General features: G+C 42.4%; 1 protein-coding gene across 1 annotated transcript in view; it reads left to right on the plus strand.

Moving 5' to 3' along the window:
* The window catches only part of PNPLA7 (patatin like phospholipase domain containing 7), an 864,087-nt gene that overhangs the window by 783,097 nt on the left and 62,938 nt on the right, over nt 1–18,052 (plus strand). The window contains exon 32 of the mRNA XM_033959965.1: nt 5,079–5,231. Coding sequence (XP_033815856.1) covers nt 5,079–5,231 — 153 coding nt within the window. The remainder of the gene's footprint in view (nt 1–5,078; nt 5,232–18,052) is intronic.

The raw sequence follows: 18,052 nt of genomic DNA on the forward strand, positions 1-18,052 counted from the left end.
ATATCGTCTACATAGCTGTATGATGTTATGCCTAGTTTGTCTAAGCATGTGCCAAGTGTGGCTATGTAAAGGTTGAAGAGTGTTGGTGATAGTGGGGAGCCTAGGGGTACTCCGCAAAGGTTATTCCAGGATTCTGATTATTCATTGTTTGCTTTTACTCTGTACCTTCTTGAGCGGAGGAATCCTTCAAACCAATTGTAGACTTTGCCTGTGATTCCTATTGCCTCCAGTGTTTGTAGTAGGATGTTGTGATCTACTAGGTCAAATGCCGCTGTGAGATCGAGTTGTATGAGTAGCATTTTTTTGCTTTTGCTTAGGTTTTGTTTGGCTGTGTCTAGGAGAGAGACTAGCAGTGTTTCTGTACTGTAGTTGCCTCTGAAGCCTGATTGTGAGGGGTGAAGTATGTTGTGGGTTTCTAAGTATTCAGTGAGAAGTTTTGCTTCGAAGCCTTCCATTAGTTTGACGTATAGCGGTATTGAGGCTATAGGTCTGTAATTAGATGGCTGATCTGTTGCTCCCTTTGGATCTTTCAGAATAGTGGTTATGATGATTTTGGCGACTTCTTGTGGAAATTGACCCTCTGTGAGCATGTAACTAATCCACCGCATGAGGTGGGTGCAGAATGTAGTGCTGGCGGCTTTTAACAGTTATGGGGGATATTGGTTGAAGTCGCAGGCTACATGATTGTATTTTTTGTAGAGTTTGTCTAGGTCGTGCCATTGTGTGTTTTGGAAATCTGACCAGTTTCTCTCTGCTGCGTAGGCCTCGCTTTCTATAGGTGGTATCAAGATTTCATTGAGGTGGTTTGGTGTCCCGTTGAAGGTGATTCTGGCTGTTGATATTTTGTTTCTGAAGAATTCAGCCAATTGATTGGCTATGGGGGGGAGGGGTGGTTTTGGTGGCCAGATAGGATTTGGTGTCTGTGAGTTCCTTTAGTAGTTTGAAAAGTTTTTGGGTGTCTTGGATTTCTATGCCTATCTGATTGGTATAGTATGCCTTTCTTTTTTCTTTTAGGTTTTGTTTGTATTGTTTGTTCAGTGTTCTCCAGGTTGTTTTCGTGTGTTCTCGGTTGTTTTTTCCCATTTTCTTTCAAGATGTCTGCATTGTCTAACAATTCTCCTTCTTTCCCCATGCACCTTCTCTCCCTCTCCTCCACCCCTTTGACCCAATGCTTCTCCCTCTCTCATCTCTCATCCCTTCCCATGCAGTATCTCTTCCTCCCCTCCAACCCATATGCAACATTTTCTCTTTCTCACCTCTCTACACCCCTTTACAGGATCTTTCCCTTCTTCCCCTTCACCACATGTCCCCATGTTGACACCTACACTGAGTCTCTCACCCCTCTCATCCTGAATGCAGCATCTTTCCTTCCTTCTCTCCCCCACCCTACTTACAACTAATGCTGTCCTTCAACAGTTCAGAGGCAATAATTGCTACACACTCTCTGCTACTAACCTGCAAGCCTCTCCTCTGATGTGTCCTGCCCTGGCAGAAACAGGAAGTTGGGGTAGAACGTGGCAGAGGACAGTGGCAGGGAGTGGCAGGGAGGGTGTAGCAATTGCTGTTGCTGACCTGTTGAAGTGATAGAAGAGAGGGAGATGCAGGGACCATGGGAGCTCAGCCTGCTCCCCCGATGCTGGTCTTCTCAAAGGCCTCTACTGTTGGGTGAGCAGACATCACCCCAAACTGGGTGGGCCCTGAGATTTAGTCAAGAATACTAAATTAGTAGGATTCAAAAAAGATTGGACGAGTTTCTAGATAAAAAGTCAATAAAAAGTTATTAGACTTGGGAGAACCATTATTCATCTGTAAAAATAAACTATGAGAAATAGATCTTCTATTGGAGATCTGCCAGATTCTTGTGTCCCAGACTAACAACTGACTGGATGCTGGGTTTGTTGGACTTCAGTCTGACCCAGCATGGCTATCTTAATATTTTTATCAGATATGCAATGTACATACCAAAAGCATACTAGCTTTAACAGACCAGTTCCTCATATCAGTTCCTCATATATAGAACTTGCCTTGAGCTTAGCTATCCATCTATTTACCCCAGTTGTCTTTGTACTACTCATCTTGTCCTTGGCTATATATCTACATTTGATCTTTGGCTACATCATCTCATTGTATTGTCGGAACAACATTAGCATCATATATATAAAAAAAAATATATATATAGATAGATAGATAGATATCTATATATCTATCTATCTATATCTATATATAGAACCTAACGGATGTAGCGGTATATAAGAAATAAATTACATTACATTACATTACATTACATCTATAATAATAAAACGCTAAGCGCACATGCGCACTCTCACTGCATGTTCCCTGAGATCTGATCTGTCGGGATGTTCCGGCAAGAGTGCGCATGTGCGCTTACTACGTATCCGAAGGTGCGCTAGAGACGCGACAGGCGCGTTTGGCGGCGGGACATTTAGAGGCAGCCACAGAGGGGGAAAATAAAAGTGTACCATAGTCGTCAGAGGGCGCGGGGCAGCGGTCCGGGAGTGACAGAAAAGGAGAAGCGAGAGTTGGTGTCACTCGGAGACAGCCGCCGCAGCCCCTGTCACCGCCTAGGCCTCCCGGCTACTCACACGCACCCTCCGAAGGGCTGGGGCACAAAGAGCGCCTCCTGCCCCCTCCTCCTCCTCCCCGGGACGAACCGAGAAACGGAGCCGGCCCAACCTCCGCGACAGACCCGAGGAGCCCAGCAACTTTCCGCCCCGGCTCTTGCACTGACCCCGCAGCCCAGGACCCGAGTTCTTTGCTGCCCCCCCCTTACCTTCCCGCAGTCCCGAAAACGAACCTGGCGATTCCAGCAGCATGTGCAGCAGTCTTCACACGCTGCTTCGAGCCCTTCTACTGCCCTGATTTGCTCTGCTGCATCTCTGATGGTGTCTTCAGGGACGTGCCAGAGTAAATCAGGGCAGTAGAAGGACCCGAAGCAGCATGTGAAGACTGCTGCACATGCTGCTGGAATCACCAGGTTCGTAGTCAGGACCGCGGGAAGGGAAGGGGGGGGGCGGTAAGGGACTAAGGTAGCCGGACAGACCTTGGGAAGGGAAAGGGTGATAGAAGAAACGCTACTGCTGCTGCACAGGGAAGTGGTGTGGAGGGATGGAATGCTGCTTTGGCTGCTGCACAGGGAAGTAGTGGGAGAGAAATGCTGCTGCATAGGAGGCAGGGAGAGAGACAGATAGTTAGAAAGACAGACAGACAGCGGGAGGAAAGGAGACAGAAAGAAAAGAAGAAAGACACAGGGGCAGGGAGATACACAGAAAGACAGACAGACAAAGGGGGCCAGGGACAGAGACTGATAGAAAGAAAGACAGCGGGAGGGAGAGAGAGACAGAAATAAAGACAAACAGACATATATTCTAGCACCCGTAAATGTAACGGGCTAAAATACTAGTATATATATATATATTTATAATAATAATCCTCTAAGCGCGCATGCGCACTTAGGAGGATGTGGGGACCTTATGTGTACTGTGTCCATCCGTGGCTGCGGCTTGAGGCACATGCGCCAGTTAGGCGCATCGGGTGACACGGAGCGGCGCTGGCGGTGGATGGCGGGAGGAGGGCTCATGTTACTGCCGCCGCTACCGCTCCTGTTCACAGTGGCCTGCACGTCGCCGACTCCCCCCCTCCCGCAACAACCGCTGCCGCTCCTGTTCAAAGCGGCCTGCTGAGGTTCTTTTTCCTCTTCCCCTCCCTCCATCCATGGTTCCTGCCGCCGCTGCCGCTCCTGTCCTGTAGCGAACCTCGCAGGCCATTCTCCACATGGTAGCACGTTCCCTCTGACGTGATCGCGTCAGAGGGAACATGCTACTGAGGTGGACAGGGCCAAGGGGAGAGAAAGAAAGGCAGAGGCCCGTTAATGTAACGAGCTTAAAGACTAGTATTGTATGTGTATGTATATATATATATATATATATATATATATATATATATATATATATATATATATATATATATGCTGTTCCGACAATACTTACAAAGCTTACAGTTTATATATTTACAGTAAAACCTTAGTTTGTGAGCATAATTCATTCCAGAAACATACTTGTAATCCAAAGCACTCGTATAGCAAAGCAAATTTCTCCATAAGAAATAATGGAAACTCAGATGATTCGTTCCACAACCCAAAAACTATAGAGCAGTCACTACACTCCAGCGTCAGAGAGAGAGCAGAAACAATGTCTCAGTTGTGATGACGTGACGCGCATTTACGTACTTATATTGAAAGACTGTGCTTATTTAGAACAGTCTGCAGTGTCAGAGAGCGAAGAACCATCAGCTCATTTGTCATGCGCATATACTGTACATACTCGTATTGCAAGACAACGCTTGTTTATCAAGTTAAATTTTTTAAAAACGTTATGCTTGTCTTGGAAAACACTCGCACACCAAGTTACTCGCAATCCAAGGTTTTACTGTATATGTTGTTTGAATGTTCTAATGTGTGCTTATTAAATATTTCATGATTAGTATGCAGATGTTATTATATCTATATTATCCATGCTGTATATTATAGTACTATTATATGCTGTCTATTTTAGTGGGGGTTGACAGTGATCAATTCTCTGTTATATGATTATTCGACTGTACAAAGCTGTTATGTGTGTATATTGCTCATACTGTTTCATATTAGTACTATTAGTAGATTTCAATTCATTGTTTCCAAGTTTACCTCATTGATTGTACTTATGCTGTGGTCATTTTACTACTGTATTGTTATTCCATTAATAAAATTGTAAGTTTTATGTTAAACTGTACCTGCTGTTTCAAGTGTGAAATTGGGGTGTTAGAACAGAAGGGCATCATGTAATGCTCATAGATAGAAAATCTGGGCCTTATTTTTGAACCCTTCTTCCAACTGGAAGAACTTCCAGGACTGTAGTGAGTTTGTAGGGGCTCAGCAGTGCCCAAAGGTGTATCCCGGTTCACTTTAAAGGATGACCTTGAAAAAGGAGATACATATGTAGCATAATTAAAATGCATTGTGTTCATTCTAAACTTGATCATACTTTGCAATGACATCTTGATATGTATACACGACCTCATAGGTACTGAATATGGCAGAGATTCAGACTCGCCTGGCATATGTGTGCTGTGTACGGCAGCTGGAGATGGTGAAGAATGATGAATACTGCGAGTACATTCGGCCACCTATAGACAAATATGGAACCTTGGAGTTTGGCAAGTTTGATGAGATTTCTGTATGTTATTTCTTTTTAATCCCTGTGTACAAAAAAGCAATTCGGAAACCTACACTGAGTCATACAAACAACAAAAAGCAAACATACAAGGAAAGGAGAAATCACCAGTTTCTATGAGATACTGTAGATGTGATGTAATGTAACCAGCAGCCTATATTAACAGTAAAAATAATCAGGTCAATTTTCAAAAGGACATAAATACAGTGGTGCCTCGCATAACGGACGCCTCGCACAGCGAACGCTGCGCACAACGAACTTCTTGTCTTGATTCGTACAACGGACTTCGTTTCACACAACGAAGTCGCCCGAGGGGCCCGGGGGGGGGCGGAACTACTCTCGCCGCTTCCTAATGTGAGCCGGGAACAGCAGCACCCTCCTGTCTGAATGCAGTGTTCCATCATCTCCCTCCACCTTACCTTAGATGCCGAGTTTTCCGGCTTTCTTTTTCGGCCAGCCACACACTTTCAAAGAGCAGCACATGCGCAGATGCTCTGTTGTTCAATCTTCTCCTCTGACGCAACCGGAAACAGGAAGTTGCAGGAGAGGAGAACATTGATCAACTCCAGCAGCTGCGCGTGCACAGCTTTTTGAAAGCGTGCGGCTGGGTGAAAAAGAAAGCTGGCAAACTCTGCATATAAGGTGAGGTGGAGGGAGGGAAATGGCGGAACGCTGCGATCGGGCGGGTAGGGCTGCAGAACGAATTATTTTGTTTTACATGTATTCTTATGGGAAAACGCGTTTCACACAACGAACTTTTCGCATAACAAACTTGCTCCTGGAACGAATTAAGTTCGTTGTGTGAGGCACCACTGTATATAGCAACCTCCACTAAGGGTTCCTTTTACTAAGCTGCGCTAGCGGTTTTAGCACATGCTTATCGCGTGCTAAATTGCCATGCTCGCTAGATGCTAACGCCAGCATTGAGCTGGCGTTAGTTCTAGGTGCATAGCGAGGGTTTACCGCGCGCGGCAATTCTGCGCGCCCTAAAAATGCTATCGCAGCTTAGTAAAAGGAGCCCTAAATGTATAAAGCCCCCTTTCTGTGAACCTTAAGCTCATGCTATCCATAGTTAGGCCTATGAAAAAGTAATCTTAATGTAAACCGAATAGCTGTTATGTACAGTGGCTGAATACTGTCACTCTGCATACTAGGGTAAATTCTATATATAGCACCTAAAAAATCAGCACCAATAAAAGATGCTTTTCTATAAGCTGCTTTTAAAGTTAAACATAGAAACATGATGGCAGATAAAGGCCAAATGGCCCATCCAGTCTGCACAGTTTATAGAAAAGTGTTTACACCTGGGAACCATACCTAACTTTAGGCATGGCTATGTGCACCAATGAAAATGTGGTGCAAATGCCCATACATAAAGTTAACCAACATAAATCCTCAATGTCCCTTATATTCTTTATATTGATAGATAAGATTACTTCAGGGCCTGAGATCTGCCATTGGGTGCCAGAGATTTCTATGGTCACCGTTTCACTTTGGCTTATGGCCTCCTCACTAGCCCCATCAGGGGGAGAGTGTGGCACAGTGGTTAAAGCTGCAGCCTCAGCACCCTGAGGTTGTGGGTTCAAACCCATGCTGCTCCTTGTGACCCTGGGCAAGTCACTTAATCCCCCCATTGCCCCAGGTACATTAGACAGATTGTGAGCCCGCCGGGACAGACAGGGAAAACTGCGTGAGTACCTGAATAAATGCATGTAAAACGTTCTGAGCTCCCCTGGGAGAACGGTATAGAAAATGGAATAAATAAATAGAAAAATAGAACCGATACTTTTTTCATGTTTTCATATTTTTTATATATAAAGTGCTCAGTGCAGTATCAAAAATTTAAATATGTTATTTCTTAATGTAAAAATCTTGCAGTAATTCAACAACGATGGGAGGGAGGGTACTCGGGGAAGGCAGCCAAGAAAAAGATCTGGGGGTATTGGTGGATAACACAATGAAGCCGGCGGCGCAATGTGCAGCGGCCTCAAAAAAAGCGAGCAGAATGTTGGGCATTATCAAAAAAGGTATCACTACCAGAACGAAGGAAGTTATCCTGCCACTGTATCGAGCAATGGTGCGCCCACATCTGGAATACTGCGTCCAATACTGGTCGCCATACCTCAAGAAGGACATGGCAATACTAAACTAAACTAAACTAAACCTTGGGTTTATATACCGCACCATCTCCACGAATGCGGAGCTCGGCACGGTTTACAGGAAGAAAGATGAGAGAGGAACTACAGTGGAGAGATTAAAGAGTTAGGTGTAAAGGGGGAAGGTGAGAGGCCTAAGAGGGGGGAAGTGTTACAGTTTTGAGAATAGCCAGGTTTTTAGGTGTTTGCGGAAGAGTTGGAGGGAGCTTGAGGTTCGGAGAGGGGAGGTGAGGTTATTCCAGATCTCAGTGATTCTAAAGGGGAGGGATGACCCAAGTTTGCCTACATGGGAAATACCTTTTATGGAAGGGAAGGATAGTTTAAAAATTTGGGAGGATCTGGAGGAAGTAGGAGTTGGGGAGTTCCAGGATAGAGGGATAACGGCAGGAAGGATGCCATGTAGGATCTTGTAGGCCAGACACGCACATTTGAAGTGGATCCTGGGGATTACTGGGAGCCAATGGAACTTAGACAGGAGTGGTGAGACGTGATCAAATTTGCTTTTCGCGAAAACTCGAGAGGGTCCAGAGGAGAGCAACGAGGATGATAAAGGGTATGGAGAACCTTTCATATGCCGAACGGTTAGACAGGCTGGGGCTCTTTACCCTGGAAAAGCGGAGACTGAGAGGGGACATGATAGAGACTTATAAAATCATGAAAGGCATAGAGAAGGTGGAGAGGGACAGATTCTTTAGACTAGCAGGGACAACTAAAACAAGAGGTCATTCAGAAAAACTGAGAGGAGACAGATTCATAACGAATGCAAGGAAGTTCTTCTTCACTCAACGGGTGGTAGACACCTGGAACGCGCTTCTCGGAGAGGTGATAAGACAGAGTACAATTCTGGGGTTCAAAAAGGGACTGGATGAATTCCTGGAAGCAAAGGGGATAACAGGGTACAGATAGAGGTTTACCTTACAGGACATTGAGCGAATAGGGTATGGACATTTTAGGTTAGGTAGGGAAATCTTTCAGGTCATGGACCTGGGGGCCGCCGCAGGAGCGGACTGCCGGGCACGATGGACCCATTGTCTGACCCGGCAGAGGCAATGCTTATGTTCTTATGTTCTTAACTTATCTTAAATCTTTTCTGTTTTAAGAGTTTTAAAGAAAACTTATGCAGATCGGGATGGCGCAAGAAAACTTGAAAAGGGGGGGACTGTTCTTGATACAGTCTGAGGGCGAAACATGTCGAATGACAGGTCCCTTCCTGATGTTACTAATAGGAAAGATTTAACATAAGTTGTTGAATTACTGCAAGATTTTTACATTAAGAAATAACATATTTAAATTTTTGATACTGCACTGAGCACTTTATATATAAAAAATATGAAAACATGAAAAAAGTATGATGGGGCTAGTGAGGAGGCCATAAGCCAAAGTGAAACGGTGACCATAGAAATCTCTGGCACCCAATGGCAGATCTCAGGCCCTGAAGTAATCTTATCTATCAATATAAAGAATATAAGGGACATTGAGGATTTATTTTGGTTATTTAAGTCAATGTCTTACACTGAGACCATAATTGATACCCATACATAAAGTTAAGCACAGATGCACTTATTTTTTAACTACGTGCATTACTTAAAGCAATGCTGCTATTACTACTACTACTTATAATTTCTATAACATTGTCAGATGTATGCAGCACTGTATATTACAATAACCATGTGATAAACAATCCTGCTTGTCAGACAAACAGGACAAGAGGGGGGCAAAATAGAATTGGCTTCTTGACAAGTGGGTTTGAGTTAGGCATTACAAGCAGCCTTGAAACAGTGGGCTTTTAGCTTGGATTCGAACACTGCCAGAAATGGAGCTTGACGTACCGACTCAAGCAGTCTGTTCTAGGCATACAGTGTAGAAAAATAGAAGGGGTGGATTCTGAAGATAGTAGTTTATAGTTTATTCATTTATATCCCACTTTTAGCAAAGTGGGTTACAAAAATATACATACATATTAATCATTACAAACATTCATAAATAACAAACAATTACAAAACCCCTCCATGAGACATCATTCAAATCATATGATAAACATAAGCGCTGAACATTCATATTTCATTTTATAAAATAGATGCAATTTCAAAAGTTTCTTAAAAGTAGAGAAGTTTAGTACAGTACAGGAGATTGGTATGATTAATAGAGACTTACCCAATAAACGGAGTTCCTGGAGAGGAGTATAAGGAGAGGAGAGATACTGAGGAGCTGCAGAGTGAATGCACTTGTAAGAGACATCCAGGCAGCAATGTTGGATAGGCAGGCTGAGACTTGGGCCTGGATTCCTGTAGAAATATCAGGTGTAGAGATGTAAATCTGTGAGTCAGTGGAAGCATGGGTTATTTTTAAATTCAGTTGGATTTTTTTTCTACTATTTTATTTATTAGTTTTCAAATGTAACTATAAACATTGTAACAATACATCAATGTGACAATACAGATATTACAACAATATAATCATTATAAATATAAACATTGTAACAATACAATACCAAAATATAACCAACCCCATTTCTTCATATTACCATCTTCCCTCCCCTCTCCCAGAACTGCTACAAAAACAAAAAACAAATATCTTTAAATCAATAACAATCAATCAAAACACGACTTCTTGCTGTAAGAGATAACGTATTTAAAAAGAGCTGCCAAAGCATGAGCAACACTCATCCCTTCTTCGTGTCCCATTCAGAGAGAGACATACTTTCCATAATTAAAAGATAGAGCATATTGGAACGCCAATGGCTATATGTAGGACGTAATGATTTAATCCAAAGAGAAAGGATGATCTTCAAGCCTGAAAGTAGACTCTTTTCAGAAAACCTTTAAGTCCTCTGGGAATTGGATGTTTCAAATCAAATAACCAAAATAAACTATAACTGTTACAATGCCATCTAGTGTTCCACATATCACCAACTCTAGAAAAAACGACAGACTGAAATCGGTGCACCGAAGGACAGAACCAAAACATATGGGATAAAGTGGCTTTAGGATGACAACATTTGGGGCAAGAGCCTTCAGAAACGAGTGATGCACGATAAGCACCACAAGGCACTATATATAAATGACAAAGAAATTTATATCCCATTTCAAAATATGATATATCAGGTAATAATCTATATAATAATTTCAAGAAACGACGTATATTGGGACCCTGCAATTTGATTTGTAGCTTCACACTCCAAGCCTGGGCCACTTTGGTATAGTCTAAAGATGGAGAAAAATCTATAAGAGTGTCTGAAGTATTTCAATGGTACTATCAATTGAGCTTCTAACCAATATATTTCTGACAAAAGCTCATACACCTTAATAAGTAAATTAAAAGTTGGCAAAGAGCTCACACAATGTCTGAGTTGCATATAAGAAAAACCATCCAAGTTAGTCCAGCCATAAGTAGAACGCATAGGACCGGTACAGTACCATCATCATTAATTTGCTGATACAAATAAAAAATAGATCCCCTCCTTGCCATGAAAACCATGAAATAACAGAACCCTGAAACTCAAGTGAGGACAGTTTTACAATGAGTAGGTGGTGATCAACAGTGTAAAAAACAGCAGAAAGATCAAGAAGAAGAATTAGGGTAGGAATGTCAAAATGTCCTAAATTTAGTTGGGAATGATTTGAGTTCATTGGAACTTAACCATTTCTTTGTTTTCCTTTAAAATTTACTTGAAAATAAGCAATATGTCTCCCCTTTGAGTGGGCTTGTAAAGGATTTTTTTTTTTTTTGTATTATTTCTTGAAATGAAAATTTGTATGGAAACCCTTTTTTTCCCTGATATCTGTATGATATTGTAAAAGTATTAAACTTAATAAAAGATCAAGAAGAATGAGGATAGACTAGAGACCTTTGGATCTGGCAGGAGCAGGTCATTGAAAACTTTAGCAAGGGCAGTTTCCATAGAGTGAAGAGGACAAAAGCCTGATTGATGCAGGTTAAGAATAACTCGTGATGAAAGAAAGTTAAGACAATGGCAGTTTGAACAGCATAAGAACATAAGAACATAAGCAATGCCTCTGCTGGGTCAGACCTGAGGTCCATCGTGCCCAGCAGCCCGCTCACACAGTGGCCCAACAGGTCCAGGACCTATGCAGTGATCCTCTATTTATACCCTTCTATCCCCCTTTCCAGCAGGAAATTGTCCAATCCTTTATTAAATCCCAATACCGTACTCTGCCCTATTACGTCCTCTGGAAGCGCATTCCAGGTGTCCACCACATGCTGGGTAAAGAAGAACTTCCTAGCATTTGTTTTGAATCTGTCCCCTTTCAGTTTTTCCGAATGCCCTCTTGTTCTTATATTTTTTGAAAGTTTGAAGAATCTGTCCCTCTCTACTCTCTCTATGCCCCTCATGATCTTATAAGTCTATATCATATCCCCTCTAAGTCTCCTCTTCTCCAGGGAAAAGAGACCCAGTTTCTCCAATCTCTCAGCGTATGAAAGGTTTTCCTTCCCTTTTATCAGACGTGTCGCTCTCCTCTGAACCCTCTCGAGTAACGCCATATCCTTAAGGTACAGCGACCAATATTGGACGCAGTATTCCAGATGCGGGCGCACCATCGCCCGATACAGCGGCAGGATAACTTCTTTCATCCTGGTTGTAATACCCTTCTTGATTATACCTAGCATTCTATTCGCTCTCTTAGCGGCCACTGCGCACTGTGCTGTCGGCTTCATTATCATGTCCACCATTACCCCCAAGTCCCTTTCTTGGATACTCTCGTTCACTAACATCCCTCCCATTGTATAGTTGTACCTCGAGTTTCTGCTTCCCAGATGCAATACTTTACATTTCTCAACGTTGAATTTCATCTGCCATCTCATTGTCCATTCCCCTAGTTTGCTCAAGTCCCTTTGCAATTCTTCGCAGTCCTCTTTTATCCGAGCTCCACTAAATAGTTTGGTGTTGTCCGCAAATTTTATTATCTTACACTTTGTCCCTGTTTCTAGATCATTTATGAATATATTAAATAGGAGCAGCCTGAGCACTGAGCCCTGCGGAACACCACTCGTGATCCTCCTCCAGTCCGAGTAGTGGCCCTTCACCCCTACCCTCTGTTTCCTAACCGCCAACCAGTTTCTGATCCATCTATGTACGTCTCCGTCCACCCCATGGTTCTTCAGTTTCCGAAGTAGACGCTCGTGAGGCACCTTTCCAAAGGCTTTTTGGAAATCCAGGTATATGATGTCTATGGGGTCTTCTCTGTCCATCTGTTTGTTAATTCCTTCGAAGAAGTGCAATAAGTTAGTTAGGCACAATCTCCCCCTGCAGAAACCATGTTGGCTTGTTTTCAGAAGTTCGTTTCTTTCCAAATGTTCATCGATGTTTTCTTTTATCAGTGCTTCCGCCATTTTCCCCGGAACCGAGGTGAGACTCACCAGTCTGTAGTTTCCTGGGTCACCTCTTGATCCTTTTTTTTTTTAATTTATCAAATTTTCATCATTATCATTTTTACAGATAACAATAAGGAAAGGAAAATTATAGAAAAAGAAAAAGTTGTTATACATTAACACCTCTTTTATAAAAGGGGATTACATCAAATTCCTCTAGTCCACATAATTGGGAAGAATATCCTGATAAAACTAGTCAATACATTCTATATAATCCTGATCCAAAAATCAAACATTTATGGTGTATTACAAACCTAGAACTCCAAATACTAATTCACGTGGTGTCTGATTTAGTTTCGTGAAGTTGTAAAAATTGTTCCAACTGAATTGAGTCCCAATATACATATTCACATTCTTTAAATTTTATTAAGCATTTACATGGAAATTTCAAGTAGAATGTAGCTCCCAAAGCTAACACCCTTGATTTCAAAGCTAAAAAAGCTTTCCTTCTCAATTGTGTAGCTTGGGCTACATCTGGAAAAATCAACACATTGTCACCGCAAAATTTTATTTACTTATTACGAAAATAAGCTTTCATAATTAAAGATTTATCACTCTCTCTTACACACGATACCAATATGGTAGATCTAGTTTGGATTATATCTTGAGAATCTTCCAGGAAACCAGTTAAATCAAATTCAATTTGTTCCAACTGATCTACTCCTAAATCAGCAGGAGTTTTCTTCCTCTGTGGGATGTAGTATAAATTTGTTAAGGGCAATTTCTCTGGATCATCCAATCCCAATACTTCCTTAAAATATTTTCGAATCAATATGTCTGGAGACAAAAGTTGTGTTTTTGGAAAATTAACAAATCGTAAATTTTTTGCCCTTAAAATGTTTTCCAATTTCTCAAATTTCATATGAGTGATATGTGAATCTTTAACTGTTGTTGAGGACACTGCTTGTAATGTAACCAGATGAGACTCTCTTCATCCCTTTTTAAAGATGGGCGTGACGTTGGCTATCTTCCAATCCTCCGGAATCACTCCTGTTTTCAGGGATAGGTTGCAAATTTGCTGCAGTAGTTCCGCTATCTTCTCCTTTAATTCTTTCAGAACCCTTGGATGGATTCCGTCCGGACCCGGGGATTTGTCAGCTTTTAGTTTTTCTATCTGCCTGCGCACATCTTCAAGGCTCACTTCCATGGATGTTAATTTTTCTGCTTGATTTCCATTGAAGAATTGCTCAGGTTCCAGTATGTTGGTTGTGTCTTCGTTTGTAAATACAGACGAAAAGAACATGTTAAGTCTTTCCGCGACTTCTTTCTCCTCCTTCACTACTCCCTTCCTGTCTCCGTCGTCCAGCGGTCCCACCTCCTCCCTAGTCGGCTGTTTTCCTTTAACATATCTGAAGAACGGTTTGAAATTTTGTGCCTCCCTGGCTAGCCTCTCTTCATACTCTCTTTTGGCTTTTCGAACCACACGGTGACATTCTTTTTGATACTTCCTGTGCTCTTTCCAGTTCTCCTCAGTTTTGTCCTTTTTCCATTTCCTGAATGAATTTTTCTTAATGCCTATCGCTTCCTTCATTATTTTAGTGATCCACTATTCAAGTAGCTTGGTGTGATCAGACTAAGTGGTCATCACCCATCATTTCTTCATCCCCAGGCACATCTGGTCTTCATTCTCTCCACCAGGCAGTGTTAAAACACAACACTCACACTCCACTAAAATACATGACCAGATCCTCCAGACACTTCCTGGTCATCATTGGATTCTCCCCAACCCTTGATTGGAACCTCCAGGTATTTGGGCAGCTTCTGGTACCATGTCCCTCCTCTGGTCTCTCACCAGTCACCTTTGGCCAATGCCAGGGTCTATAGGCTGCTTTCTTTTGGGTCTTCTGGCAGCTTTAGTCACTTATCAGTCCCCATTAGCCTAGGACCTAAACTCTTCTAACTCCTTGTGAGGCTACCAATGGTCCTCTGATCCCCAGCCTTTTGGGTCCCCATGAGTTTTGGACACTCTTTGCCAGTCATCAAGCATGAGTCCCCCTAGATCCTCCAGCTATTCTTTCTTCTAAATCCATTCCCAGTTGCTCAGTCATCTTTTCCCAGACTCATGCTCTGTGGACTCTCCTAGTCCATCAGTCATCTTTTCCTGGATACACGCACTGAAGACTCTCCCTGAGGATTCCTTCTAGTTGCTCACTCTTTCTCCATGAAGACTCTCCCAGTTGCTTACCCTTCTAGTCACTCCACCTTCTCCACCAGGCCACTGTCAGCCAGGACTCCACTAGTATGCTGATCGCTCCATAGACCCTCTGGTCACCAGTCTCTTAGCTCCAGCTGGTCATTCTGATTTTCTAGTGCACTGGGACCCCTGTCAACACCAGTCAGTACTGGTATTGAGGGCTTACTGGGAATTAAGATAAAGCCAGAATTCTTCCTCCTGAGGATCACCCAAGCTCCCAAAGGAGCTCTTGTTTGTTTGGTTTTTTTTTTCCAATTCTCTGTGCTGGAGCTCTCCTTTTCAGCACCCTACTTCACTCAGGGGGAATGGACAGCTCCCAGGGGCCTTTGTAGGATCTTATGCAAATTAGCTCTTTCTATCTGCTGCTATGGCTTCCCCCCTGCTGGACTGTCACACTTGGGTGAAAAAGGTCACGTAGAATTGGAAGGGCAAGTAGGGTTCAGTAAAGGTTTTTTTTAAGACATGGCATAATTATGGCATGTTTGAAATCATCAATAATAGTTGCAGTGGAAAGTAAAAGATTGAGGATATGAAAGATAAGTTGGATGACAGATTTGTGGGTCAAAGGAACAAAATTTGGAGGTGAAAAAATGTACAGTTTTCTTTTCAGTGATTTCAGAAAAGGAAGAAAAGGCAGAAAAGGTTGAAGGGAGGTTGACACAATAGACTAGGGTAGAGAGAGGTGGAGGTGAGCAGGTTGAGAACTCAAGTCTAATCTTGTGAACTTTGTCATAGAAGTACTCGGCCACAGTCTGGGAGAAAGTGAAGGGGGTTGTAGGTAAGGGCACTTTGAGTAGGGAGTTCAATGTGGCAAATAGATGGTGGGGGTTGGATCCAAGAGAATTTGTCAAATAGATGTAGTAGCAAGTGAAAGAGCAGGCTGGAAAGAGATCAGCAGGAATTTGAAATGCATGAAGTCAGCAGGAGAAAGCAATTCTAGCCAAAGATGTTTAGCAGATCGGGCACAGGGCTGGGTTTTGGTATGCCTTACAGAACATGGAATGGAAGAAGCAAGAGCATTATAGAAAGAAGCAACCTCATTGACAGACTTGCATAACATAGTGTTTGAGATAAGGGATGATGAGATAGTAGTCAACAGTCTGAAGATTCCTAAATATATTGGTGGAGTTTGGCTAGGTCTTGGGGAGGGTGATTAACTGTGAAGGATATCAGATGATGGTCAGAGAGAAGAACTGAGGTGGATAAATTGACAATTGGGCAGTTGAAGAAGAAGACAAGATCAAAGGAGTGGTCATTCTGGTATGTAGGTGGGGTGGAGCACAGCTGAAGGCTGAAAGCAAGGAACCTAGAGGGGTTATTAGCGTGAATACTGAAATCACCAAGAATGAGGGAAGGAGATGAAGATTCAAGAAAACCAGGAGTCAAAGTCAGTGCAAAAGGAAGAAAGGGACTTTTCAGGGGGTCAACAAATGGCCACTACTCAGAGAGGCAGGGGAGTGAATAGATGGATGGAATAGATTTCAAAGGAAGAAGACCTATGAGGCTGAGGTGGGAGGAGAAGTTGCTCCCAATCTGTCCATTTCTGTACCACCTATTTGGCTCGTGTAAAATTTAGGCATGTAACTTATAATTAATTCTAATTAGTGTCAATAATTGTTTGCTGAAACACCAATTATTGGCACTAATTAGCTTTTTCAATTAACTTGCATATGCAAATTGGGGTGCAAACCTAAATTTGTATGACTTTTCAGCTCTTTTTATAGAATTAGGGGATAGTTACCAGCAACAAGAACTTTCTGAGCCACCACCTATCCATATAGCAGTACTGAGTATGTATGCTATTTTATGTTTAAAAATAATTTTTATTGGTGATCAAGTGAAAAACCATAGCATTATAAACTGGAATACTGGAACTAAGGTAACAACCACTTCCAGGTCCTTTTACTAAGGTGCGGTAGCCGATTTAGTGCATGCTATACACTAACGCATCCATAGACTATAATGGGCATGTTAGCATTTAGCAAGCGCTAAATCAATTAGCGTGCCTCTGTAAAAGAGGGGGTTAGTGTATAATTTAACATTCATTAATATTCAAGAAAAAGAGAACACCATTTTCTATGATCCCAAGAAACAAATCCCTCTGTTGATCCAGAGGCTGTGGCTTTCCAACGCTGATACTGTCAGTGACCGTTATCCATACAGAATCATGCCCCAAACCAATTATACTATCATCAAATAGAAGTAGCTCCAAAAGCCAATTTCAATAGGAGATGTACAGGGGCACTTCATAAAGGCCCCCTTTATCAAGCCATGTTAGAGCTTTTATTGCAGTGGTTGATGATTAAAAAAACTTCTAACACTCATAGGACCCCCAGAATCCTCCCAGGCCCTTTCTCATCCCTCCCCTGCCCTGTGAGCTCATCACACTGGCCAGATCATTACCCAAAGTATAGAAGATCATAGTTTCTTAGAATCCTCTATGATTTGTGAATCACTAAACTAAACTAAACCTTAGGTTTATATACCGCATCCTCTCCACAATCGCAGAGCTCGGCACAGTTTACAAGAGTTAGAAGAGAAAGGAACGCCAATGAAGGTTAAAGGATAAAGTGAGAGGAATATGTGGGGGGCATAGGATGCCAAAGATGGAGTGAATATTACATTTTTGAAAACAGCCAGGTTTTCAGATGTTTGCGTAAAAGTTGGAGAGAGCTCAGGATCCAAAGGGGGGAGGTAAGGTTATTCCAGAGCTCAGTAAATATGAAGGGGAGGGAGGACCCTAGTTTTCCTACATGGGAGATGCCTTTTAATGAAGGGATGAATAGTTTTAGTTTGTGAGTGGATCTGGTAGTATTAAGATTTGAGGAGTTCCAGGAGAGTGGGATAAGGGGAGGGAGGATGCCGTGAAGGATTTTGAAAGTTAGACAGGCGCATTTAAAGTGGACCCTGGCGTTAATTGGAAGCCAGTGGAGCTTGGACAGGAGCGGTGAGGCATGGTTGAATTTACTTTTAGCGAAGATAAGCTTAGCCGCAGCATTCTGGATCTGCTGAAGTCTAAGAAGGTTTTTCTTGGTAAGGCTAAGGTAGATTGAGTTGCAGTAGTCCAATCTGGATAGGATGAT

This window comes from Geotrypetes seraphini, chromosome 10, assembly GCF_902459505.1.
Source record: "Geotrypetes seraphini chromosome 10, aGeoSer1.1, whole genome shotgun sequence".
Taxonomy (NCBI): domain Eukaryota; kingdom Metazoa; phylum Chordata; class Amphibia; order Gymnophiona; family Dermophiidae; genus Geotrypetes; species Geotrypetes seraphini.